Source organism: Pongo abelii, chromosome 1 (assembly GCF_028885655.2).
Source record: "Pongo abelii isolate AG06213 chromosome 1, NHGRI_mPonAbe1-v2.0_pri, whole genome shotgun sequence".
Taxonomy (NCBI): domain Eukaryota; kingdom Metazoa; phylum Chordata; class Mammalia; order Primates; family Hominidae; genus Pongo; species Pongo abelii.
In genome coordinates, this window is record NC_071985.2 from 169,662,102 (window position 1) to 169,689,933 (window position 27,832).

General features: G+C 35.7%; 1 protein-coding gene across 6 annotated transcripts in view; it reads left to right on the forward strand.

Moving 5' to 3' along the window:
* The window catches only part of ITGB3BP (integrin subunit beta 3 binding protein), an 81,986-nt gene that overhangs the window by 47,248 nt on the left and 6,906 nt on the right, over window positions 1-27,832 (forward strand). For 3 of the 6 annotated variants that reach the window (XM_003775677.5, XM_003775674.4, XM_063712037.1), the window contains 3 exons: window positions 20,443-20,521; window positions 20,937-21,030; window positions 21,435-21,491. In XM_003775677.5, the coding sequence (XP_003775725.4) occupies window positions 20,443-20,521; window positions 20,937-21,030; window positions 21,435-21,491 (230 nt within the window). The other 3 variants (XM_024249464.3, XM_054554505.1, XM_054554502.2) reach the window with 3 other exon arrangements.

Consider the following 27,832-nt stretch of genomic DNA (forward strand, 5'->3'; position numbering starts at 1 on the left):
ATTTTGGTATCTGCAGGAGTCCTGGAACCAATTCTCCACAGATACTGAGGGACAGCTGTATTTGTATCTTCTTCCTGGAAGGATTGAATTAAGCAGAACAGGGGTTAAATTTTCAAAGTAGTGCATATGTTTAGCTCATTTACCATTTCAGTGTATCTTCTATGTACCACACCAATGGACACTGAAGAGTAAAGATAAGGAAAATGAAGTTTCTCCCCATTGGGAGCTTATGATCTTTTTTTTTTTTTTTTTTTCCCTGAGACAGAGTCTCACTCTGTTGCCCAGCCTGGAGCACAATGGTGTGATTGCCATTCAGTGCAGCCTCAACCTCCTGGGTTCAAGCAATCCTCCCACCTCAGCCTCCTGCGTAGCTGAGACTACAGGTCCACGCCACCACGCCGTACTAATTTTTGTGTATTTTTGCAGAGACGGAGTTTCGCCATGTTACCCAGGCTAGTATCGAACCCCTGGGCTCAAGCGATCCACTTGCCCAGGCCTCCCAAAGTGCTGGGATTACAGGTGTGAGATACTGCATGCAGCCTGGGAGCTTATGATCTTATGCTGTAAGTTAATATACCTTCCTCAATTTAGAAATGGGTTATGTTTACAAATGTTTTTGGAGTCATTTACATGGAACTCAGAATGCATTTTCCATGCAAATAGTGTTATAATCTGTGGCTACAGCCCCAAGTCAGGGTACAGATCTATTTATTTCATAATATAGCTGAACTATAGTTTTGGTAGTAGTCCAGATTAAAAGATGTGGAAACTGAGTGCCATTTAAAATACTTTAGGGACAAAGAGAAGAGTTTTTCAAAGAAGCCTCATTGTTTAGCATCTCCTACATCTGTCCTCTATTTGCTTTTAGTAGCTGTTTTCCCTCGACATGCTGCTCCTCCAGCTCCAAATATTTGCGTGTTTCAGTCTTTTCTGCCCCACAAATATTTTTGTTGTAAATTATTTCTTCCTACTCCTAATCGAAGCTTTCGTTTCCTCAGTGAACTGATCTCAAACTAGATATTAACAGGAAAGTATTCTTTTTTGTTTAACCTATTTAATGTTTTTTAACATAGGAAATATATGTACACAAGAAAAAGTTCAAATTATACAAAAGGATATACAGTGAAAGCAAGTAGCAAGTAAAAATTTATAAATCACAGATAATCTTGTATTTGAAAGCAGGTGCCTGCTAAACCAAATTAATTTCTGATGCAGTTATATAAAATGTAAATAGGCAGCAAAGGAGGAAATGTTTTTGGACAAAAGTGATACCAGATAATCAAGCCTCGTGTTTTTCTCCCTGAATCAGCTCCACTTAAACTTAATAGTGTCTTTCCTTCTTTCTTCTTGTAAACCCATCAATTTATTTAGAGCTCAGACTTTTAAAACAATAGCTCCCATGGCAGTGGGCTTCAAGGAGCAAGGGAAGAGCAAGAACCATTGTTATGAGTCACATAGGAATTTGCCTATGTTTATTTAATTTATTAATTTCTCTCCATATTTGTTTCTAAAGATCTCTGTTATTTAAGTATATCACTCCATGAATTGGTGTTATAATTAGTGAATTTAAGTATGAGCTGAGACATTTTACAACATATAAAAATAATGGGCCGGGTGCCCATTATTATCTACTAAAAATACAAAAATTAGCTGGGCGTGGTGGCGGGCGCCTATGGTCCCAGCTACACAGGAGGCCGAGGCAGGAGAATCACTTGAACCCGGGATGGGGAGGTTGCAGTGAATTGATATCGTGCCACTGTATTACAGCCTGTGTGACAGAGCAAGACTGTGTCTCAAAAAAAAAAAAAAAAAAAAAAAGTATTATGAGGAGACTGAGGAAAGAAGATTGCTTGAGACCAGGAGTTCAGGGCTGTAGTACACTGTGATCCCTCCTGTAAATAGCCACTGCACACCAGCCTGGGTAACACAGTGAGACCATCTCTTAAAAAAAAAAAAAGATGCATTTCTTTTTTTTTTTTTTTTTTTGAGACAGTGTCTTGCTATGTCACCCAGGCTGGAATGCAATGATGCAATTTCGTCTCACTGCAACCTCCGCCTCCTGGGCTCAAGCTGTTCTCCTGCGTCAGCCTCCCTAGTAGCTGGGATTACGGGCGCCCATTACCATGCATGGCTAATTTTTATATTGTTAGTAGAGACTGGGTTCTGCCTTCTTGGCCAGACTAGTCTCGAACTCCTGTCCTCAGGTGATCTACCTTCCTCAGCCTCCTAAAGTGCTGGGATTACAGGCATGAGCCACCGCACCTGGCCAGGATGCATTTCTGATTTTTTTTTTCATTCATTAAAATAACTCAGTTCTAGCTAATAAAGCCATTTTTATCTTTAGTAATAGGTTATTTATTCCATTTGTTTAGATTTCTTTTATTTTTTAAAACCATTGCATAAAGACTTGGATTTTTTTTTTTCTTAAGAAACAGAATCATGCTCTGTCACCCAGGCTGGAGTGCAGTGGCACAATCATAGCCCACTATAACCTTAACCTCCTGGACTCAAGTTATCCTCCCACCTCAGCCTCCTGAGTAGCTAGAAGTACAGGTATGTTACTACCCCTGGCTAATTCTTTTACTTCTTTGTAGAGATGTTTTCTTGCCATGTTGCCCAGGCTGAACTTGCACTCCTGGGCTAAAGCGATCCTCTTGCCTCAGCCTGAAGACTTGGATTTTTTAAATCTCAAATTGAATGGAATATTGCCAGGCACGGTGGTTCATGCCTGTAATCCTAGCACTTTGGGAAGCTGAGGCAAGCAGTTTGCTTGAGCCCAGGAGTTTGAGACCAGCCTGGGCAACATGGCCAGACCCTGTCTCTACAAAAATTTTTTTTAAATTAGGTGGGTGTGGTTGTGCACACCTGTGAACCCAGCTACTTGGGAGGCTGAGGTGGGAGGATCACTTGAGCACAGGAGGTTGAGGCTGCAGTGAGCTGTGATAATGTCACTACTCTCCAGCCTAAGCGACCGGGTGAGACCTCATCTCAATCAATCAGTGAATCAATCAATAAACAACATTTCACTTTTGTGGATCAGTTTTAAATGATCATAACATTTTATGTTTTGTTTTGGCAATATTCTTTTTTTTTTTCTTTGCAAAAATATCATAGCTAGGAGAGATACCAGAGAGGAAGCAAGGCATCTGCTTCTAGAATAATTCCTGTAGCTTCAGTACCTTGATGGAGTCACTGTAGATTCAGTGTTTGGTCCTACACAATACAAATTTAGAAACTTACCATGAGATGTTGAAGCATAAGGAATTAATGAATACTAATCAGCCTTAGGACAAACCGAAAAATAATGGAAATGCCATTTTATTATGAGAACTTTATTGATATCAATAGTTTTCTCAGGACAGCCTCTTCTGAAAGTCAGTCTGTTCAGATTAAAAAAAAAAAAAGTTATTCACTTTGGGAGGCCGAGGCGGGTGGATGACGAGGTCTAGGAGTTCGAGACCAGCCTGGCCAATATGGTGACACCCCATCCCTACTAAAAATACAAAAATTAGCCAGGCATGGTGGCTTGCACCTGTAGTCCCAGCTACTCAGGAGGCTGAGGCAGAAGAATCGCTTGAACCCAGGAGGCGGAGCTTGCAGTGAGCTGAGATGGTGCCACTGCACTCTAGCCTGGGTGACAGAGTGAGACTCTGTCTCCAAAAAAAAAAAGAGTTATTTAAAGATATTCCACAATCTAAGAATTAGAATTAAGGGAGTAAGAAGTTTTAACAGATAGCTTCATTTAGCTGAATTAGTTGTATATATCCTTTTCTCTACAAAAGATAGCACTGTTATTTGTTATCAGTATGGGAAAAATTTTATCTGGACCCTTACCCTCACACCATGCACAAAAATCAATTCCAAGTGGATTGGAAGTCTGAATATGAAAGGTAAAAGAATACAACTTTTAGGGGCTGGGCACGATGGCTTATGTGTGTAATCCCAGCACTTTGGGAGGCTGAGGTGGGCAGATCACGAGGTCAAGAGATTGAGACCATCCTGGCTAACACAATGAAACCCTGTATCTATTAAAAATACAAAAAAATAACCAGGTATGGTGGCGGGCACCTGTAGTCCCAGCTACTTGGGAGGCTGAGGCAGAAGAATGGCGTGAACTTGCAGTGAGCCGAGATCATGCCACCACTGCACTCCAGCCTGGGCGACAGAGCGAGACTCCGTCTCAAAAAAAAAAAAAAAACTTTTAGAGGACTGGACCTTGGATTAGGCAAAATGCCAACAATAAAAGGAAAAAAATGGATAAATTAAATGCTTTAAAAGTCCTTTTTATAAAAAGAAACTTTTTAGGGTGTGAAAGTACAGCCCAGTGTGAAAAGATTTGCAAGACAATCCAATAGAAAAATGGGCAAAAGACTTTAATTGGCACTTCACAAGAGCAGATTTTCATGTAAACCAGCAAACATATGATAAGGTACTCAACTGGAAAGTGTCATCTGGGAAAATGCAAATTAAAACCTCCATGAAGCACCACTACATCCTCACTAGAATGCTGAAAATAGAAAAGAAGGAAAATACTGGGTAGATCTTCTGAAGTGAGGATGTGGAACAACTGGAACTCAAATAAACTGCTGGTGGGAGTATAAGTAGATGAAAACCACTTTGGGAAACTGTTTGGCAACATCTAAACCAGGATATACGCATACCTTATGGCACAGAAATTCCACTTCAGGGTATATACCCAACAGAAGTGTATGCATATATTTACCCAAAGACAAATACCATAATGATCATTGCAGCCTAATTCCTAGTTGCCTCAAATTTGAAAATATCCAGATGTCCATCAACAGTCAAATGGATAAACAAATTATGGTATTTATCTGATGGACTACAGTGAAAATTATCTATAGCTAACAACAATGGCTGAATATCACAAACATAATGTTGAATGCGGAAAAAACTAGAAACAAAAGGTTTCATAGTGTATGATTCCATTTGTATGAAGTACAAAAATAACCAAAACTAATCAATACTGCTAAAAGTTAGTAGTTATTCTTAGTTTCTGGGATGTTGTCAGTGTTCTGTTTCGTGATCTGGGTGCTAACTGCAGTTGAATGAGCGGTACACTTATGTGTACCCTTGTCTCTTCTTTTATTTCTATACTAATAGACTCCCAAACTCTCATGTAAATGAAGTCTTGTGCCAAGACCAGCTTGGTTGGGGAGACCCTAACCCAGCAGCGCTGGAGGAATTAAAGACACACACACAGAAATATAGAGGTGTGAAGTGGGAAATCAGAGGTCTCACAGCCTTCAGAGCTGAGAGCCCTGAACAGAGATTTACCCACGTATTTATTAACAGCAATCCAGTCATTAGCATTGTTTCTATAGATATTAAATTAACTAAAAGTATCCCTTATGGGATGGGCTGAATTAAAGGAATTAAAGGAATAGGTTGGGCTAGTTAACTGCAGCAGGAGCATGTCCTTAAGGCATAGATCGCTCATGCTATTGTTTGTGGCTTGAGAATGCCTTTAAGTGGTTTTCTGCCCTGGGCGGGCCAGGTGTTCCTTGCCTTCATTCCGGTAAACCCACAACCTTACAGCGTGGGCGTTACAGCCATCATGAACATGTCACAGTGCTGCAGAGATTTTGTTTATGTCCAGTTTAGGGCCAGTTTAGGGCCAGATTTTGGGGGGCTTGTTCCCAACAGTCTTGAACAACACCAGCAATTTTTTCAAACATGTTATATGATTAAGTAGATTTTTAACTTTTGGACTGCATGGCCTTGTCTGGGACATTTTCCAAACTGTATTCTATAGGACATTTGTATCTTTAGATATGCCCGTAAGTGTTCATGGGGTTAAACCATAATTTTGGGCCAGGCATGGTGGGTCACGCCTGTAATCCCAGCACTTTGGGAGGCTGAGGCGGGTGGATCACCTGAGGTCGGGAGTTCGAGACCAGCCTGACCAACTTGGAGAAACCCCCTTCTCTAGTAAAAATACAAAAATTAGCTGGGCGTGGTGCACATGCCTGTAATCCCAGCTACTCGGGAGGCTGAGGCAGGAGAATTGCTTGAACCTGGGAGGCAGAGGTTGTGGTGAGCCGAGATCGTGCCATTGCACTCCAGTCTGGGCAATAAGAGCAAGACTCTGTCTCAAATAATAATAATAATAATAATAATTTATGGTCAAATAGGTATGAGTAAAGGAGATATCTTCATCTTAAGGATTTACAAAGCATAGTAAGTAAACATGGGTAATAATAGCTAGTAATTATTGAATATTTGCCAAGTCTTAGGCATATATTATCACATTTAATCCTCTTAACAACCCAGTGAGGTAGATAATGTTATTGCCCTAACAAAGGTGAAGAAACTGACATTTAGAGAGGTAAAATAACAGCTTAAGCTCACAAAGCTTTTTGTCGGGCAGACTTTTTTTTTTTTTTTTTTTTTTTTTCTCAGACAGAGTCTCACTCTGTTGCCAGGCTGGACTGCACTGGCACGATCTTGGTTCACTGCAACGTCTGCCTCCCTGATTCAAGCAATCCTCCTGCCTCAGGCTCCCGAGTAGCTGGGACTACAAGCATGCACCACCACGCCCACCTTATTTATTTATTTATTTATTTATTTATTTATTTAGAGACAGAGTTTTGCTCTTATTGCCCAGGCTGAAATGCAATGGCACGATCTCTGCTCACTGCAGCCACTACCTCCTGGGTTCAAGTAATTCTCCTGCCTAAGCCTCCTGAGTAGCTGGTATTACAGGCATGCACAACCATGCCTGGCTACTTTTGTATTTTTAGTAGAGATGGGGTTTCTCCATGTTGGTCAGGCTGGTCTTGAACTCCCTACCTCAGGTGGTCCGCCCGCCTCGGCCTCCCAAAGTGCTGGGATTACAGGTGTAAGTCACCACGCCTGGCCAATTTTTTGTATTTTTAGTAGAGATGGGCTTTCACCATGTTGGCCAGGATGGTCTCCACATCTTGACTTTGTGACCCGCCTGCCTTGGCCTCCCAAAGTGCTGGGATTACAGGTGTGAGCCACCGTGCCCAGCTGCAGACTTCTTTTAATCATTGTACGAGAGTAACTGACAGTGTGGTGTACTATCTTATTTTGTCTGCCCAGCATCTCTTCCTGCTGGGATTAACATTCTTTAAATCACTCGTTACCCCATTCCAATAATGTGGCTCTTTATTTAAAGACTACCAAAGTCTTACATGACCCTACCCTGGACAGTTGATTGGTCCAGGGGTAGGCACCTGACATAAACACATTCAGTCAGTTATTTCACAGAATTTATAAAATGGGAAGTAGGAAAAGAGACTACTTCTCAGATGGAGATCTTCAAGCAAAAATGGTACTGGCAGCCATGTTTTTTACCATGTATTAATAGATGAACTGGTTTGCAGTGAGAGAGAAAGAAGCCCGTAGCCAGAGAGAAGAGAGGCATTAGTTAGGCAGGGTCCTGTTTGTCTTCTGGCTTCTTTCTGTTGCTCCTTAAGCCTTGCTCAATCTCAGCTTCCCTTTGATTATGGGAGATACTCTAGTATCTCTCCAATAAGTGCCCCCTTTTTGTCTTAAAAGATAAATATGTTTACCTTAGTCATTTACCAATAAAAGAAGTTTCATACAGTATGTAAGATTACTTCAGGGTTTCTCAATCTCAGCACTGTTGACATTTGGGTTGGGTAATTCTTTTTGGTAGAGGCTGTCCTATACATTATAGGTTGCTTAACAACATCCTTGGCCCCTACCCATTAGATAAGTTGTTAGAACACAGTGTGGTATTATGATGGCCAGTATGACCTATAGATATGTCTAATAGAGTCTATAAAACTAGAAGATACAGTGGCTCATTCCTGTAATCTCAGCATTTTGGGAAGCCAAGGTAGGAGGATCGCTTGAGCCCAGGAGTTCAAGGCCAGCCTGAGCAACATAGCGAGACTCCATCTCTACATTCAATCAATCAATCAATCAATCAATCAGCAAGCAAGCAAGCTGGATGTGGTGGTGTGCCTGTAGTCCCACTACTCGAGAGGCTGAGGTGGGAGGATCACTGGGGCCCAGGAGGTCGAGGCTGCAGTGAGTGGTGATCATGCCAGTGCACTCTAGCCTGGGTGACAGAGCGAGACCTTGTCTCAAAAACAGAAAAAAAAAACCCTAGAAAATAACTGTAATTTAGAAAGCAAGATGCTTTTTAAATACATTCTTAGCCAGTTAGAACAAATAATCTGTTTTCTGATATGAGAATACTAAATGTTAATGATTATAAACTACTACAAAACAAGTTTCTAAATAAATTTTCTTATTTGCAAAAGCTAGTGAATGGTCAATATCCATCACTGGCCTGTAATCCCAGGACTTTAGGAGGTCAAGGAGGGAGGATCACTTAAGGAGTTAGACACCAGCCTGGGCAACAAAATGAGACCCCATCTCTACAAAAAATAAAAAAATGAGCCGAGCATGGTAGTGTGCACCTGTGGACCCAGCTACATAGGAGGCTGAGTTTGGAGAATCATTTGAGCCCAGGAGGTGGAGGCTGACATCTGCAGGCCGAAAGAGCCGTGGCCTTGGAAGGGCCATAAGTTCTACCACACTCTTGGTGGTTCTCACCCTGCAGCTTGGAGAAGGCGCAATACTCCATTACCACTAATATAAATAATGTTTGTAAAATTCTTACCTAATAAAAAATTTAGGACAGGCATGTCTGCTTACAGGTAAGGTATTTTTTGTCTGTTAAAACTAGTCTGTAGCTTGTTTCATGAATGCTTTGTCAAATTATGAAAGTTAAAGTGCAATGATATTTGAAGACTATAAGTGATGGTGTATCTTGTTTCTAATAAGATAAAACTTTTCGCCTTTGTTTTATCTTATTAGGGAGTTATATGTCAGTGTTTGAAACATGCTGTGTGGTATAATAGGTTTAAAATAAATTCTTTAAAAGAGGAATACTGAAACTAGCCTTGTAGATATGTCTGGTGCACGTGATGAAACCTACAGCTTTATTGGGGTTGGTGGCAATGCCCTGCTGGCTAACTTTCAAGTGACTGGGTTTTTTAAGTTTGGCAAGTTAAAATTCTAAAATTGGGTTTTCCTTTAGAAATGTGTAGGGTCGGGGGAGGATGTCCTAACCGTATGTTGTGATCATATGTAGTTTAATCCAGTGTTCCACATGTGTGACTGCTGTTTCTGAGAGAAGTTTCCAAAATGTCACCATTTCTCAGAACTGAATAAACATATTGCCAAGAGGCTTTTCTTAGGAATGAAACATATCTGGGTAAATGTAAACAAAATTGCCTCTGTCTTGACAGTACCAAAGTTCACATAAAAGGTGAAAGCTCCTGGATCAATGCCATGGCTCCATGGAAGGCGATGGATAGTAGATACATATTAAAATATCTATCTGTAACACTAATTTGTTACCATTGTGAATCCTTTCAGCTGCATTTTAGGAAAAAGTAGTTGGCTATTTAGAAGTGTGTACATCATTGTTAGTCATTCTTACAGATAAAAACATCTTGGGTCAGCCCACTGTGTCCACTCTTATAGGCTACAGAGAAAAGTCATAATTGGTGTCAATACAAGTTGATGGTTTCCAATCTTAAAAAAAAAATTTAATTAAAATAAATAAAAAATAAATGTTAAATGCAGTAAAAATACAAATTTGGATAGAAACATGACTCAAATCATTTTTACAAATACATAGTTTTGTTTATTCAAACCAAAATCTTGAGACCCTTAAAAACACAAAATTTATGAAGTAGAGTTCATGGAGAAAAGATGCTTAAGAACTGCAAACAAAATTTCCCACTGGGGCTGGGCGTGGTGGCTCACACCTATAATCCCAGCACTTTGGGAGGTCAAGTCAAGCAGATCACTTGAGTTCAAGCCTGAGCAACATAGGGAGATCCCATCTCTACAATTTTTTTTTTTTAAATTAGCAAGCCTGGGTGGTGCAGGCTTGTAGTCCCAGCTACCGAGGAAGCTGAGATGGGAGGATCACTCCAGCGCAGCAGATTGCACTCTAGCCTGGGAGACAGAAAAATACCCTACGAAGAAAAAAAAAGAAAAAAATCCCACGGGTAAAATATCTATAAATACCGTTTGTAAGCTTTTAACAGTTTAGAGACATTTTTTAAACTTTAGATTCTTAAATAATTTTAAATTTACAGAAAATTTGCAAGAGTATTAAAAAGAATTCCTGAACACTCCCCCAGAGTCGCAAATTGTTAACATTTTGTCACATGTACTTTTATTCTCTCTGTCACACATGTGCACACACATACACAGGTACTCAAACTTTTCTGAATATTTGAGAAGTTGCAGACATCCTTTTTTACCACTAAATCCTTCAGTGTGTATTTCCTAAGAATAATATTATTTAACCATAGTAAAAATATTAAAATCAGGAAATTTAACATTGATATAATTACTGTTATCTAGTGTATAGTCCAAATTCAAATTTTCCCAGTAATGTTCATTATTGCAATTTTTCTCTTGATGCAGGATTCAATCCAAGATTACATATTACGAAATTGTTCTTAAAGTTTCCTTCAATCTAGAACAATTTTTTTAACCTTTTATTGTCTTCTCTGACAGTGATATTTTTAAATAGTGTAGACTATTTTTTGTACATCATTCCTCAGTTGTGTTTGCCTGATATTTTGTCATTATTCATGTTATGTATTTTGGGGCAAAAATATAGAAGAATGTTGAATTACATCAAGAGATATTTTGTCCTATTATTGATGAATTTTAATCATTTGATTACAGTGATGTTCAGCAGTTTTATCTACTATAAAAGTAATCATTTTCCCTTTGTAATTAATAAATACTTTGTGGGGAGGTACTTTGTCATGTTTCACCCAGTAGTTTTAACATTCATTGATGATTCTTGCCTGAGTCAGTTATTACTGTAATGATTGCCATAGTCATAATTTTCTAACTCCATCATATCTATATTTATTAGTTGACCTTCTGCTGGTTGGCCATTTAAAAATTCATCTGTTCATAGTGATACAAGGTTTTTCCTTGACTTCCCCTTTTCCATATTTCTATCCCATCTCAAATCTAAATCTCTGTCTCCTAAGAGCAGCAATAAATTTGCACATTTGCTTAATCTTACATCATACACAAAATACTTGCAGAATTCCCATGCTCACAGCACTGCTAAAAACAAACCTGCAAAGCATTCAATATTTGTTTGCAGTTTTTTGTCTTTAAAGATATATAGTCAAATTACTGTTTTCAAAAATTATTTGGATTAGTTCTTCATTTGAAGAAGTATTCACTTGAAATAGGTTTTCTTGTTCGTGAATTTTACTTTTTTCTCATCCTTTTTGAGTTTTTAAAATGAGATAAGCCATTAATATGGTTCTAAAAGTCAAAACTATTGCCAAAACAGGATACTCAGAGTAGTGTTAATCCCTCCCTCATTCCTTCTACCTATTTCTTGTGGGTAACCAAATTCATTAGTTTCTTATTTACCTTTCCTATGTTTGTTTCCATAAAATTAAGCAGTTTCATTTATTTTTTCTTATTTTTTTATACAGATAAGGTGGCACACCATATGTACTCTTTTCACTTTGCCTTTTTTACTGATGAATACGTCCTGAAATCAATTCCTATTGATCAATTTGGAGAATTTTAAATGTAAGAATCCTCTCAACAGGAAAATACAGTTCCGTGTTCTAGGTTTAAAAATGTTTTTTTCTTCACAAAACAAGTAGTTAATGGCATGTCAGTAAAGCCCATTTGTAAAAAAACACCTACACATTAATATTTTATGTAAACTTCCATATCCTTTATGTTTTGCAAGGAATATATATAATTTACTGCGATTGGCTTTTCTTCCTCATGGCAATTTGCTGCTGCTGTAGCTGGCATTGCTATGAAAATGCAGTAATGGTGACTGTCCTGTAAGTTTTATTTTCAGATAATTGTAGATTTACTTGCCATTGTGAGAAGTAAAACAGAGATATCATGTGTATTGTTTTCCTAGTTTCCCGACATAACATCTTACAAAACCATAGTACACTAACACAACCAGGAAATTGACATTGACTCAATCCACTGATCTTATTCATATTTCCTGTTTTGCAATGAACTCATTTGTGTGTGTGTATTTAGTTCTGTACAATTTTATCACGTGTAGATTCTTGTATCTACCACTGTAGTCATGTTACAGAACAGTTCCGTCACCACGAGGATCCCATAGGACTTTTTTTTTTTTGAGACAGAGTTTCGCTCTTGTTGCCCACGCTGGAGTGCAATGGCATGATCTTGGCTCACTGCAACCTCCACCTCCTGGGTTCAAGTGATTCTTCTGCCTCAGCCTCCAAAATAGCTGGGATTATAGGTGTGCACCACCACCATGCCCAGCTAGTTTTTGTATTTTTAGTAGAGACGGGGTTTCACCATGTTGGCCAGGCTGGTCTTGAACTCCTGACCTCAGGTGATCCACCCACCTCGGCCTTCCAAAGTGCTGGGATTACAGGCATGAGCCGCTGTGCCCAGCCTAGGACTTACTTTTAGTCACTAGCTCATTCTCTCTTATAGGCAGAAGAGTAACTTTTTTAGATGTGTATTTTTTGTTATTTCTGTACTAACCCAAATAAAATCTTTTTAATAGTAGTGAGTTATGCCAGAACTGGTTTTTTTAAAAATTTTTGTTGTTTTGTTTTGCATTATGTATACAATTTAATTGTGACAACCACTGGTCAGTATTCTAAGTTCCTCTTGACTGCTCAAATGATGGTCTCTAGGGATAAGTTAGTTGAAAATGTTTATCAGAATCTTAGGATGAAGATATAAGCCTATATTCCATATTAGGCCTATTCTGTAGGTGAGCAAAGGCTAAGAGGAAAGCCAATCTTAAAGAGAATTATTTTCAACTGTTTAAAATTTTAGATATGGAACACTGAAAGCTTTCCCCTAAAGATCAGGAGCAAAACAAGGACGCCTGCTTTCACCACTGGTGTTCAACATTGTATTGGAAATTCTAGCCAGAGCAATTAGATAAGAAAAAGAAATAAAAGGCATTTAAATTGGAAGGGAAAAAGTAAAACAATCTTTATTTGAAGACAAGATGATTCTCTATAGAGAAAATCCCAAGAGTGCACAAGAAGCTACTAGAGCTAATAAATAGAATCAAAAAAAGTTTCAGGGTATAAGATCAACACACAAAAATCAGTTTCCATATACCTGTAATGAATTTGAATAGGAAATTAAGGAAGCGATCCATTGCAGTAGCATCTGAAAGGATAAAATACACAGGAATAAATTTAACTAAAGAGGTAAAAAACTTGTACACTAGAAACTACAATTCATTTTTGAAAGAAATTAAAGAAGATTAAATAAAAGGAAAGATATTCTGTATTCATGGGCAAGAAGATTTAATATTGTTAAGATGTTAATGCTACTAACCAAAGCAATCTACAGATTCACTGTAATTCCTGTATTTCTTTTGCAGAATGATTAAACAGCATTTTTTGTAGAAATGGAAAAACCTGTCCTTAAATTCATATGAAACTACAGGAGACCCTAAATAGCCAAACAATCTTGAAAAAGGACAAAGTTGGAAGACTCATATTTCCTGATTTCAAAACATACTACAAAGCTACAGTAATCAAAACAGTATGGCACTGGTGTAACAGTAGCCATAGAGACCAATGGAATAGAATTGGGGGTCCAAAACAAACGCATACATCTATGGCTAGTTGATTTTTAACAAGGATGCCAAGTTTATTTAATGGAGAAAGAATAGTCTCTTCAATAAATGTTGCTGGGAAACAGGATTTCCTTATAAAAAAGAATGAAGTTGGATCCCTACCTCACAGCATATATAAAAATTAAATCAAAATGGATCAGTGACCTAAATATAAGGGCTAAAACCATTTATAACTATCTTAGAGGAAAACATAATGATAAATCTTCATGACCTTGAATTTGTAGATAGATTCTTATATAAAAACACCAAAAGCATAATGAACAAAAGAAAAAATAAATTTGACTTTATCAAAAGTAAAAGCTTTTGTGCTTCAAAGTACACCATCAAAGTGAAAAGGCAAAGCACAGAATGGGAGAAAATATTTTCAAATTATATATCTAATAAGGGTTTAAGGTCCAGACTAGATCAAGAACTTCCAAAACTCAACAAGAAAAAAGACAATCCAATTTTAAATATAGGCAAAGACTTGAGTAGATATTTCTTTTTTTTTTTTTGAGATGGAGTCTCGCTCTGTCGCCCAGGCTGGAGTGCAGTGGCGCGATCTTGGCTTACTGCAAGCTCCGCCTCCCAGGTTGACACCATTCTCCTGTCTCAGCCTCCCGAATAGCTGGGACTACAGGCACCCGCCACCATGCCCGGCTAACTTTTTTTTTTTTTTTTTTGTATTTTTAGTAGAGACGGGGTTTCACCATGTTAGCCAGGGTGGTCTCGATCTCCTAACCTCGTGGTCTGCCCACCTCGGCCTCCCAAAATGCTGGGATTACAGGCATGAGCCACCGCGCCCAGCCTTAAGTAGATATTTCTTGAAAAAAGTTATATAAATTGCCAATAAACACATGAAAATATATTAAATATCATTAGTCATTAAAGGAATGCAAATCAAAACCACAGTGAGACCTTACGTCTTACACCTTACCTCTACGAGGATGTCTATTTAAATAAACAATAAAAATGGAAAATAACAAATATTGGCAAGGATATAGAGAAATTAAAACACTTGTACATTGTAGCTCCTGTGGGAAACAGTCTGGCACTTTTCTCAAAAAGTTAAACATATAATTACCATAAGACCAAGCAATTTCACTCCTAGGTATATGCCCAAAATAATTGAAAACAGTGACTCAGATATTTATATACCAATGTTTATTCCATCATTATTCACAATAACCAAAAGACAGGAAACAACCCAAATGTTCATCAACAAATGAATGGATAAAGTGTGGTATGTACATGCAGTGGAATATTACTTATTTATGAAAAGGAAGGAAGTTCTGATACATGCTACAACATTGAAGAATCTTGAAAGCATTATGCTAAGTGAAATAAGCCAGACACATAAGGACAAATACTGTAAGATTCCAGTTGTATGCAATATCTAGAATAGACTAATTCAAAGAGACAGAAAGGAGATTAAAGGTTACTAGAGGCTGGAGGTGGGAAGCATGAAGAGTTATTGCTTAATGGTTATACAGTTTCTGTTTGTAGTAATAGAAAAGTTTTGGAAATAGATAGTGGTGATGGTTGCACAACATTGTGAATGTAATTAATGTCACTGAATTGTACATTTAAAAATGTTTAAAATGACAAGAAACTTTTTAAAAAAATTTTAAGCTGAACGGAATGCAGAAAAGCTCCTTGAGACAGCCTGTAAAAATGTAATGAAATAAATAGAGCTAAACACAGGGGGAAATTTTTTTTTTGACAAAGAATGTCAATTTTATTTATATTGACCAGATTTTTTTGTGATCAGTCTTCAGGAAAAATGCTTTTAATTAATTTTTATGTGCATAAGAATTGCCTGGAAATGCATATTTCTGACCTTCTTTGTTAGTAGTTCTTGGATGCAGCCCAGGAATTTGTATTTTTAACCATTTACCAAGGAATTCTGATGCCAGTTGTAACTGAATTACACTTTTGGAAATATTATATAATGGTTGAGAACATAGGTCAAACACACCTGGGTTCAAGTCCTGACTGTGCCCCTTGTTATAAAACTCTGGATAATTAAATAATTTATTGGTACTTCAGTTTTCATAGCTGTAAAATGGAGACAGTATTTCCCACAGATAGTTGTTTTGAAAATTAAGTAAGATATAGTTTGTAAAGTAGTAAGTATAGTGCCTTAAACTAAGAAAGCATTAAAAAATGTTAACTCTATTTCATTGTTTTCATAATTCAACTGTCATCCAAAATTATCAGTTTAGGTCAAGGGAGATGGAGATTCAGTTACCTATTTACCTTTTTCTGCATGAATCATAGTATTGTAAAGATAAAGAAAACCTAAGGAATTCATCCCTGTTATGTACATTTTAATGCACAAGTCTTGAGATTTATAAAAGAACAATTTCTTAGAGGTAATAACTTTCAGATAATAGCTTTTAGTAATAGAATTAATTAGTAGTGTATTTGTGGCCTTTGAGAATACTGTATTAGAATACTAAGGCAGAAATCTAAATATAAGAGTTTAATTTTAATATGGAGGAAGTGGAGATTGGGTTAGGCTGTCATGTTGAGCAGAAATTTGTGAAAGAAGATGCATTAAATTAGGTAAATGGAGAGTTAAGCAGCATTGGGTGCTCAGCAAAATCATACTTGTAATATTGACTGTCAATTCTACTGTGAGACTTTTTTTTTTTCCATAGTACTCACAGCTTAGACTAGGAGCAATGAAAACAAATAGGGGCATCTAGGGTTACATGTGAGAAAGACATATGTGGTGGAAAGTTAGGGAACTGAATTAATTAACTTTGTCAGCAATATAACTGATGAATCATGGAGACTATATAAGACAACATGAGAAGGAAGTAAAAAAAGAGAGAAAACTGCAGGATGGGCATACTTCACTTGAATCTAGGGATGAATGGTCACTGGACCAGGTCTTTTTTATTCTGTTCACTGATCCATCAAATAGTTACTGGGTACCTCCCGTAACTGCAGGCACCTTATTAGTTAACACAGGTTGTAACAGTAAATAAGGTAGATACCACCCTTGCCTTCATGGAACTTACAATCTGGTAAGGGAGACCTAAGTCAAACAATTGGAAGTTACAAAAAAGGAGGGAAGTCAAAAATTTTTTCAGGCCATTATCATGGCTTTTACAGGTTTTCACTCTTCTTCCACTATATCCACAATGCCTACACAGTACAGTAGATACCTTGGCTTGCATCTGAGGGAATCTATAAATCACTGGGTTCCTTTTTCATCTGCTCTACTCCTTTGCTTCTCATTCTTTCACATCTAGGATGGCACAGCAGGAGCTGAGTTAATGCTTGCTAACACCTGCTTCAATAAATCTGAATTAGAAGCACCAATTTAATACAATTTCTCTTTGTTCTTTTAGTTCTCTCCTCAGAATACATCTGAGGAACTTAATAGAGAAAAAGTAAATGATGAAACTACATTTTAAGCTAAGAATGGAAAATAATTGAAAGAATTCAAAGTGGCCAAGATAGGAAAAACCCAGAACTGGTACAGAATGATAGTTTTGAAAGTCAAGTTACACCTGACTTGAGACTGAAGAAGTTAATATAGAAGGAAGGAAAAGCAGAATTAATGAATACATCCAATGCTTCTCATGGATTTTATTTGGCTGATGCACCTAATTTCAGTTGTTTTTCAGAATAAGGACTTTTTCTTTGAGGAATGTGAGAGAACTCTGAATTTCACAATGCAACTCTTCTAAGCAAATTGGAAAACTGCACTGAAAATCCTGAATTTTGACATGTAGCTCCCTCAAGAGAAAAACTACTAGATGCTTAAAAAAATGCTGCTGGGTTTTTACTCTACGATGAAAAAGAAGGTTAATTCAAGGAGGACCAAGATTTCAGATTTCTCAGGTTGTGCTACAATAGTCTTTGACCACAGTGCAGATTTGATTAAATCTTGTAAGGATGCCATAAAACTGGCAACAGTCACTGGATACCTGGATGTAGTGGCCCATTGACATCTGGATGGCTCAAAGGGTCATTATAAGATAAAGGATTTGGTCCAATTTAGTCTAGCGAGAGGCAAGTCTATTTGAGAAAGAGATAGTATTCTGTAAAATATGAATGGCACCCAATGATGATACTTTTACTCACCAACTTGAAAGAGCCACAATAACTTTGAAATTTTGTACCATAATGAACTCGAGAAATATATTCTTCAGGCAGCTTGAAAGAAATGAAAGATCATTGGTTTTCAGGAATAAATAAATTAGTAAAGGAACATCAAGATGATATTAAAAACTAAAGGAATGTATGCAAACCATAATGCTATGTTAGGGCAACAAAGTGAAATTTGAACCATGCATTGAAAATACAGAAAAGGGCTCTCAGTAGCAATGCAAATCTACTTTTCAGCACAAATAGGATGTTTATGAGAATTCCATTTTGTCTAGGATGAAGAAAGTGGTAGAATTATTTCTCCCAAAATCTGCTCAGCAAATAGTTTATCTCCAAAGATTATGAAGGCTTCTTCAGTGATTCAGAAAGTGTGGAAAAGAATGCCTTGAAAAAAAGAATTTTTCAGGATTTAACAGTTGTATAACACTTAAAAAATCATTCATGGGAATTTGGTTGCCTTCAAGGTGGGAAAAAGAGGTGATTTCGTCTAGGGAGAAGAAAAGGAGGAGGAGAGGAAAGGGAATCAAAATAGTAATAAGAAGAGCAATGGCATGTCTACTAGTCCTACTACTTGATCCTGCAATGGATACAAGTGTCCTTGAGAAAGCACCTTCAGCATATCAAAGATGTTTTGAAAACAGCTTCCCCAGATAATTGATATTTAATCCATACAAGTCTCCAAGATTGTTAAAACAGTTTGTTTTAGCTTAGCACCTCAATTACTATCTTAATTTAGGAGAGCTGCTAGTAGGTCCTTTGGGGATGCTACATTATACAACTTTTGGGGGCACCATTTACATCTAACTCTATGTGAACAGAGCCCCTTGGAGACATTCAAGATGGCAGCCCTGCAGGACCTAATCCTTCCCACACAATTCCCTATGTATTAACAGGGAGTACCATCAGCTCGTTAAGATATGGTAAGACAGTTCGAAAAGGCTCTACTATTCCAGTTCTCCCAGGAAAGGGATGCAAGGTATAAGGCAACAACCCCCTCAGATTCTTTCTCGTAGCAAAGTAACTTATTTGCCTCCACTTTGTACTCCTAGGGCACTCAGTAGGCTTTGGCATCATATATGAGAAGCTAGAGGATCCAGCCTGGGTGGGAGTCCCTTAAGTCCTTGTTTCTTCAGGTCTTTGGATCCAATTTGAAGAAGCAGGAATTCCTTTATGATACCATCTCTCAAACTGAGGTTCTCCTGTTAAGCAATCAGGGCCTCAGACAGATGACTTCTGATTGAAAATACATAATAAAGGAAAACTTTTAAAGAAAAAAAACACCCAAAATTCCACTGTCCTCATAATTTTTAGCTTTTTCATAATGCTATCAAAAGTCTCTGTTTCTTGTTTGCATACTTAGATAAAATTTTATAGTTGAAACTTACTGTACATACACATTGTATATCAAAATTTTAATATATTTTTCTTATTTTTAATAACACAAAAATGTCAATGACTAACACTGATGTAATCTTGAAAAAGCATTTAAATAGAATTTCTGGTTTCTCTCATAAAATCTATATGGATTTATGCTGTTTGAAACAGTACTCACTAGCCATACATGGCTAATGAGCACTTGAAATGTGGCTAGTATGAAATGAGAGGTGCTGTTAATATGTAAAGTATACCTGGATTTGAAAAAAGTATAAAATATCTCAATAATTTTTATATGCATTATATGTTGAAATATTTTGAATATATTGATTTAAATACTTAAACATTATGAAAATTATTAAAGAAAATTTACCTTTTTATTCCTTTTAGTGTGGCTATTAAAAATTTTAAATTACATACATGGCTTACATTATTTTTCTATCAGACTGTGTTGATATAGATTATCACAAACAGCTATGGGGTCTTAAAATTGGAAAAGAAACTAAAGTTTTAACAATAAGGGAATGGTTAAATCATTTTTAATATGTTTACTAAATAGAATATCGTGCAGCCTTTAATATGTGGCCCCCCAAAATGTATATAATGTTGTATTAAGTAAAGAAAGCACAGCCAGACACCATGGCTCACACCTGTAATCACAGTGCTTTGGGAGGCCAAGGTAAGAGGATCGATTGAACCCGGGAGGTTGAGGCTGCAGTGAGCCATGATCACACCACTGCACTTCAGCCTGGGCAACAGAGGTAAACCCCATTTCTTTATAAAAAGGAAAAAAAAAAGTATGATAACAAAGTTACACAATTTTTTTTTTTTTAAACTAGGAGCATTTTTCCAAAAAGCTAACTGGAGATATGTTCGGAAGATTGAATTCCAAATGATGTTTTCCTCTTTTTCTTTTCTTTATTTTCATATTTAAAATAAAGTCATAAAACTTTTTTTATTTTAAAAAGAAGTTACTAGGTGATACTGATTCATAGACTCAGATCAAGGTAAATGAAGGAATGGTGGTGTATTAGTGTTCTCAATGTGGCATTGTGGAGAAAGGAACAGCCAACTATGTATTCCATCCCACTGCTCAGTGGGAATCGGAAAGTAAAACTCCAAAAGAGGGGACAGTTGATAATATATATATTGTGTTTGTAAAGAATGAAAGAACCTAAGTCTAAGGTCCTTTAAAAAGAGTTAAAGCTCTGAAAATGACTTACCATGTTTAAATGCTTCCCCTTGCTAAGTATTATCTTTTTCTTTATTACTAGATTCATGATGTTGCTATCAAAAGTTGAGAAATTGTCAGAAGAAATCATGGAGATAATGCAAAATTTAAGTAGTATACAGGTTTGCATTTTTTCATACTTCTACCCTGTTTGAAAAGGATAAAAGGAAAGAAGTGTCCCAGATTGGAGAATCCAATCCAGGAAAGAGTTTGCACAGAGTATGTTTAATTTACTTTTCATGGGAATTTTTTTTTAATAGGAGAACACTATTTAACCATAATATTTTAGTAATATCTTGCTTTTCACAATTAAACATAAATTTGTAGATTATGTTTAGTCTTTTTAGTTAATTATAAATTGTTTTTATTCAGGCATTTTTGGGCTTGAAATAGTTGGCCTGCCAGAAACAGTTAAATATCCTAACATAAAGTTTAAGTTTTTCAAATGAAGGAAACAATATACTGTATTTTCACTAGACGTGTCAGTAACCTCATATGTGTAGAGAACTTAACTCATTCAAGATGACTTTCTTGTAGGCTTTGGAGGGCAGTAGAGAGCTTGAAAATCTCATTGGAATCTCCTGTGCATCACGTTTCTTAAAAAGAGAAATGCAGAAAACCAAAGAACTAAGTAAGAATTTATGAGTTTTCAATGACAGTAATTTTAAAGATAAACCTATTAATTTGTCTCATTTACATTTGATAGACTTCTTTATATATACCATTACTGGACATGTGATAAAAATACTATTACCTTCTTTAAATAAGAAGCCACATGTCTTTTATCAGGATGTGTTATTTTGGGGATTCTTCTTGAATGTGAGTGAAAAGAATGCACCTTGGAAACTGGTAGTTGGCGTTTCAAATGTAATGCTCATTTTTGTAATATATAATAAGGTATTATATTTTATACTTGATACTTATAAATATGTATTATTTTGAATTATTTTTTCTCATGAAGTTGTTTGTTCCAAGTATTGAGAAATTATCCATATTCTATGTTAATTCTTGACATGGGATTTTTACTTCTTTTAGTGACAAAAGTAAATAAACAAAAACTGTTTGAAAAGAGTACAGGACTTCCTCACAAAGGTAAGTAGTTGTGTTTTAGTTTATTACATAAAAAGATGCTTTCATCCCATTTTGCCAATTAAAACTAATCATCATGAATCCTTTTTAGTGGTTTTCTTTTTTCCTCAGAGATCCCTGTTCTGAAGTGTGTTCTTTTAAAAGATCACAAATCTCATTTGAAAAGCTTTATATTGCATTTAGCAGAAGATGATGTCTGATGAGATCAACTTCTCTGATTGAACTTTTTAAATGTCTTTTGAAATGCAGTCTTCAACGTAAGATTTGAATTTTGTCTTTTTATTAAAATTTCTTTTTGAGAATACAAACAGGAGCAACAATGCATTAATATACTGCAGTTTTTAGTGTTGTACTGGAAGCATTGAAAGTTACTTTCTAACCAGTATTCTGGAAACTTTCAGATCATTAATATGCTTTGTTCTACTATGAACTCTGATGTCTCTGAGCATTTCACAGTATGGAAAACTAAATAAACAGTTTTTAGGTTTTCATAGGAAGTACACATTCACACCTTCACACCTCAATGAGCAAAGTAATCATGAACTGTAAAATACCAAAACCTTTAGACTAATATAAGAGTGATTAATAGTACCTACATGAATGCCATTTAGCAATTTCTGCAAGTGGAATTAGGCCTTAAAATGGGTGGCCATGTTTTCAGCCTACCACTTTTAAATACCGATGACTGCCATTTATTGAGTAACTATAATCACAAATATTCTGAATACTAGGATCAGCAAATCTTTAGAGCAATGTGGAAAGATAGCTACACTGTATTATCATTGTCATTATAGACAAGGAACGAAGACACAAAAAATATTAAGTAACTTGCCCAAGACTTCTACTTAGTAACAGAGCAAGGATTCTAACCATAGACCAGTCTGGCCTCTTAAAACTCTGGTCTTTTCATTATTCTGTGTTATCTCTTCCTAAAACAAATGAAGTCATCCAATCATCTTAGCTTTCAGATTCAAACATGGCACATAATTGAAACTGCTTCAGCCAATCTGGTATGTTAGCCTGGGTTTAGAACCTTTAATCAGCCAGTGATGGATTGGCAATGGAAAGTGCTGGGATTGCCAGCCAGTCAGATCTAAAGGCCAGCTGGGTCATGGCAGGGCTGCAGCCATGGCAAGACTCCTCCAAAGCTCATGTGGGAAGGGAGCTGAATAGGCTTCCTGAGCTTTTCAGTTGAACAACTAACATCTACTGTGATGCCAAGAATTTAAGAACATGAAAGGTAGCTCTTTATTGGAAATGGTTTGGGATCTCTTCTTTTTTTAAAAAAAAAAAAAAGAAAGAAAGAAAAGAAAAGAAAAAGAAAAAAGAAAAATTTAGAGGCAGGATTGTACCCTGTCACCCAGACTGAAGTGATGATTAGTGAAGTGGGATTACAGGCATGAGCCAATACGCCTGGCCTCTTCTTGTCTCTTACTTTAGTTGTGTAACTTGATTAGAATGTGTAACTGGGTTTCAGTGGTTTCAATCTCTCCTAACTTGACAAGTTTTAGAGGATCACAATAGGAAAGCAAAATGTTTATTATTTCCCAATTGGAAGAAATCTTGCTTCTATATATTCTACACCAATAGTGTGATTTCCTTAAAAATCTGTAACTTCCTAGAACTAACTAGAATTAGGCTTAATATAGTTGGCTTTTGCAAACAGCTTTGAGAAATAAGGAAGAGGAAAACTCTGGAATAAATAAGTGAACTGTCAATGCTAATAATGTAAAGAAAAATTTTTTAAATTTATATTTCATTAAAATATTTTTCCTTCCAGGGGAAACTTTTTTCGTTTCCTTATGGCCATCTAAAATACATCAATTCATTGTGTGTTTATGCATGATCAGCCTTAAAACTGTTTTCTATTATTTTAGGCATTAAGGCTGACTTGCCCATTACCAGATTTTCCCAAAGGACTGAGTTCCTGCATACAGGAGACTGTATCACTAAACCATGTTTGTAAATTTCTAATAATCATTGATTTAAATGAAAACGCAGTTTAAAAAATATATAATACATAGTATCTATATAAGTATGTCATATATTAATGGGTGTTCTATTCTATTCTATGTAGTCATCGTCCAATTCTGTTTCTTGGCAGGAGCTACATTAGCTCTTTATATTTCCTGAGGTATTAAAAACTTCATTAGCTTTTTAACTAATTTTGGGAAATTCATATTGCCTAAAAAATAGATTAAAGCTTATTTTTGTTGTAATTTGATTTTGAGCTATATAGTTTTCCTGAGTGCTTTTGCTACCTCTTTCTCTGGTTCCTAACATACATATTAGTTTTGGGGGTTTTTTGTTCGTTTTGTTTTTTGGTTAATGATTATGTACACACAAACATCCACACACATGTAAATTTTTTTTACTAAGCTAACAACTTTTACCCTTTTCTGCTCATACATTCATTTTAAGAGGATTTTGCTAATTCTTTTGACATCTTAAACTAGTTTGCTTTATATGTCCCTTATTTTGCAATCTGGCCTTGAAATTTCCACTTTCTTTTATTTATTTATTTTTACTATGCTATTACACAGAATTGTTTAAATTTTAAAATGTTTTGGGAGTTTGTCATAATATTAGAAAATAAGTAAAATAAAAATCATCCCTATAAGGTGTATAGGATTTATTAAGGTAATTATGAAAATTAGAATAAGCCAATTACTTGTTTCACTATCAAAAGAATGTCCTTCAGATTCTTCTGGGTTTTTGGTGGGTTTGTTTGTTTGTTTGTTTTTTGGTCTTTCAGATTGTTAAAAAATTTTCCTGGAATAGTTAAAATAGACAATACCATGAGAATTTCAATATTTATGCTATCATTGCCTCTTCTAATTGGTCTTTTAGTTCTAGTAATATTTATTTTTTCACTTGAGTGGGAATTTCAGTTAACGTCAGTTACAGTCTTTATTACAGGAAAAGTAGAATTGTAAAAATAACACTAGTGTTTTAAATAAATAGACATCTGACACACATTCTTAAGGCTTTATATAACTTATTCAAGAGAAATTTAAAACATACACAATAATTAAAAGGCACATTGAGATTTTCATAGTGTCATAAGAACTGGACCTGGTAAATCAGGGGATGCCTTGATGAGAGTATATGAATAAAAGAGGATGTCCTCTGCTAAACACAGATTTCTTAAACAAAGGAAGGCTTCTTTCTTTCTTCAGTTACTTAGGAAATAAGCCTAATTTTGCTTTCTTCAATAACACTGGCTTTATGACTATTAGGAAAATAATGAAATGAAAGGTTCTTTTTCTGTAAGATTTGGATGTGAATTTTCATAATTATTTTAAATTTGTTATGCTGAAGACTTAAGACATATGACCATTCAGTGGGCTGATACAGATGAAATGTCACATTATCGTCACATGGTGAGGCATGAAATTTACTTTCCATAATCAACCTCTACTTAAAACAACTTGTTACAGATATTCCTTAGTCAATAGATGGCATTATATAGTAGTTAATATTTTCAGTTTTTTCTGAAGATAATAAAAAATACCATCAATGTTGGTCTATGACTAGTACTTCCAATAAACAAAATGTTTTTGAAAAGAATGTAAGCAAATTGTAGAGCAGTTGCCAAGATATGAAATCTAGACACTTAGCTTCAGTCCAAAACATATTTTATCTGTTTTGAGAATAATTGTGTAGGTTGCAGTATGCATATTTTAAATGAAATGGAACCATCTGAACTTTACATTGTTCAGTGTTTCAGCTGTTTGTAATAGAAAATATTTCAGAATTTCCAACTTTGGTCTGTTTTAAAAAGCATAAACTACAATGTTCCTGTTTTCTTTAGTTAACTTTCTGTATTCTTACATAGTAAAATTCATCTTGGTTATAGGATTTTAAAGTTATCAGATTCTTAGACAACAGGACAAATTTAAAACTCTTTGTGTTCTAACACTATAAAATAGTTTGATATTGCCTCTTCATTCTAACCACCCACTGAAGTATTTTTTAAACATAAAAATATGTTGTTCTTTCCCCCACTCAGGCTTGAAAAAGTATTCATCATACCAGCTGAATAATTTCACTCCCAGAAGACTACTACCCTTTTAGTTTTCTATTTTATCTTAACATTAAACAATATATTTTTTTCAAACAGATACTTCAATTTTAAAAGCACTGAGGTTTGAAGTTTAGACATGACGACTTTTAGGAGAAACAACAGAAATTCCCCCTATGCTTTAACATTCTGGGTTTATCTGGAGATAAAAAATGGAGCCATTAATTTTGATAGCACAAATATACATTAATGTACAACTATAGTCCTCAGCTCTTTATAATGATTCAGCTATCATGTATGCCATATGTGAGTCATGACCTTTCCTATTAATAATGTTAATGCTCTTGTTTTACACGATTCGTCATTGTTTTGGGGTGTGCATTTCAGCTGCTAAAAATGCTTACTTGAGATTTGTCTAGGATTTAAGTAAAAATAAACTGGTTTATTACTTTTCAAAGCCTTTTAAATAATTTCTTTCATGATTTAAATTTTTTATACTTTAACAGAAGTATGATAATTTTTCTTTCAAATAAAATCAGTAGAAAAAATTTTAAACTATAAATTTGGACTCAATAGCAATTAGGTATTTAAGAGGTGTAAATAACTTGCTATCAGACATTACAAATATCCAGGTGCTGTGTATGTGCTGATGACAACAAAATTGAAAAGAAAGACTGTAATAATTCTGACTGGTTTTCTCTGCAGAAGATATTGATTATTTGTATGTGGTGAGAGATTTGGAAAATTCAATTAAAGGAGTTGTGCAAAGGTTTCATAAATTTTCTTTCTACAGCATGTACACAGACATTGTTGCGTATTAAATCAATGCAGCACTTCACAATATATTTTCTTTGAAACATAAAAATAAATAACATTTAAACAGTTCTGCTTACTACAGAAACAAATTTTATTTTCTGTGAAGCATTTAGTCATGTGCTATCACTGACTCATACACATTTGCCAGCTGTAACAAATTTTATAGACATTTTCCCCAGAGACATATCTCACATACTATGAATTTTTAAATGAGCAAATGGTGAAGAAGGGATGTCAGCAATATAAAAATTGATCAGTTAAAAGATAAAAGCATAAGTAAAGAGATTTGTATGGTAGTCTTAATAGGTTTTATTAAATAAAAATACTGTAAAAAGACAGTAATGAATAGACTGAAGACTATTTTTGAGGTGGAGAAAAATTATTCTGGCACATTTAGTAGAAACTGTTTTGTGTCACCTGACAGGTGAACTTTTTTTTCTCATTTTTAACTCTCAGAGTAGTCAAAAAAGACCCACAGAAAAAGAGTTAGATAAATTATCTAAGTGGTTTACATATTTTAAACACAATAAAGCAAATGTTTATAGTATTATATAACTAGTTGTATAGTTAAAAGCAGGACTTGGTAATTATTAAATATTAGGTGATTTTTCCTCCAGCTCAGGCCTCAGGTAAGAGGAGGGTAGTCATTTTTATTCATACTAATCACACCAAGTGCTTCAGCCCTCTGGAACCTCTCTTTCAGGACCCCAGAACACTTTGCTACCTTTCCCTCTGCCTAGGTTGCTTTTTTCTCTGTCTTGCAAACTCCTGCTCATCCTTTAAGGTCAGCCTCAGATGTCACAACCTCTGTGAAGCTCTCCCCAGCTCTCCTAGGTAAAGCTAAATTGCTTAATCTTCGAGGCTCCCACAACACTTGTCTGAATATTTTACATGTATCATGTTGTAGTGCATTGTAATTGCCTGGTTACAGGACTCTTTCTGGGCTCCTCTTTGGCAGACAAACAAAAAGTCTTATCTATGTACGATAGTTCCAGAGCCTAGCACAGTGCCTGGATAGAGCCTGGAAAGAAGTTCCACATGCAGTGCAGCCAATGTGTGATGAATGAAAAGAACTTTTTTTAAAGAATTATCTAAGTATTTTCAAATACTTATAAATTGCTATTTTCTTACCTCATTAATGTTTATTGAGTGCCTACCATGCTCCAGGCACTATTCTAGCATTGGGGACACACTGACAAACAAGGCAGACATAGTCTTGCCCTCAGGAGTATAGAATCTAGCACAAATGACAGTCATTTTAGTAACTATAAGGAGTATACTAACAATGGTAATAAGCATGTATTGTAATAAATGTCTGGGAAGTTTTTGTAATAAATTTGAAAATGTATATTCTGAAATAGAATCAGGCTAACTATAGCATGTTGAAATGAGAATTTATAGCCTCAGAGCTGCTATTAGTGTAAAACAAGACTTTAGGTTGTTTTAATTTCATTTTGCTTCAACATTTATTCTGCATCATATACTGTGGCAAGATGCTTTGAAT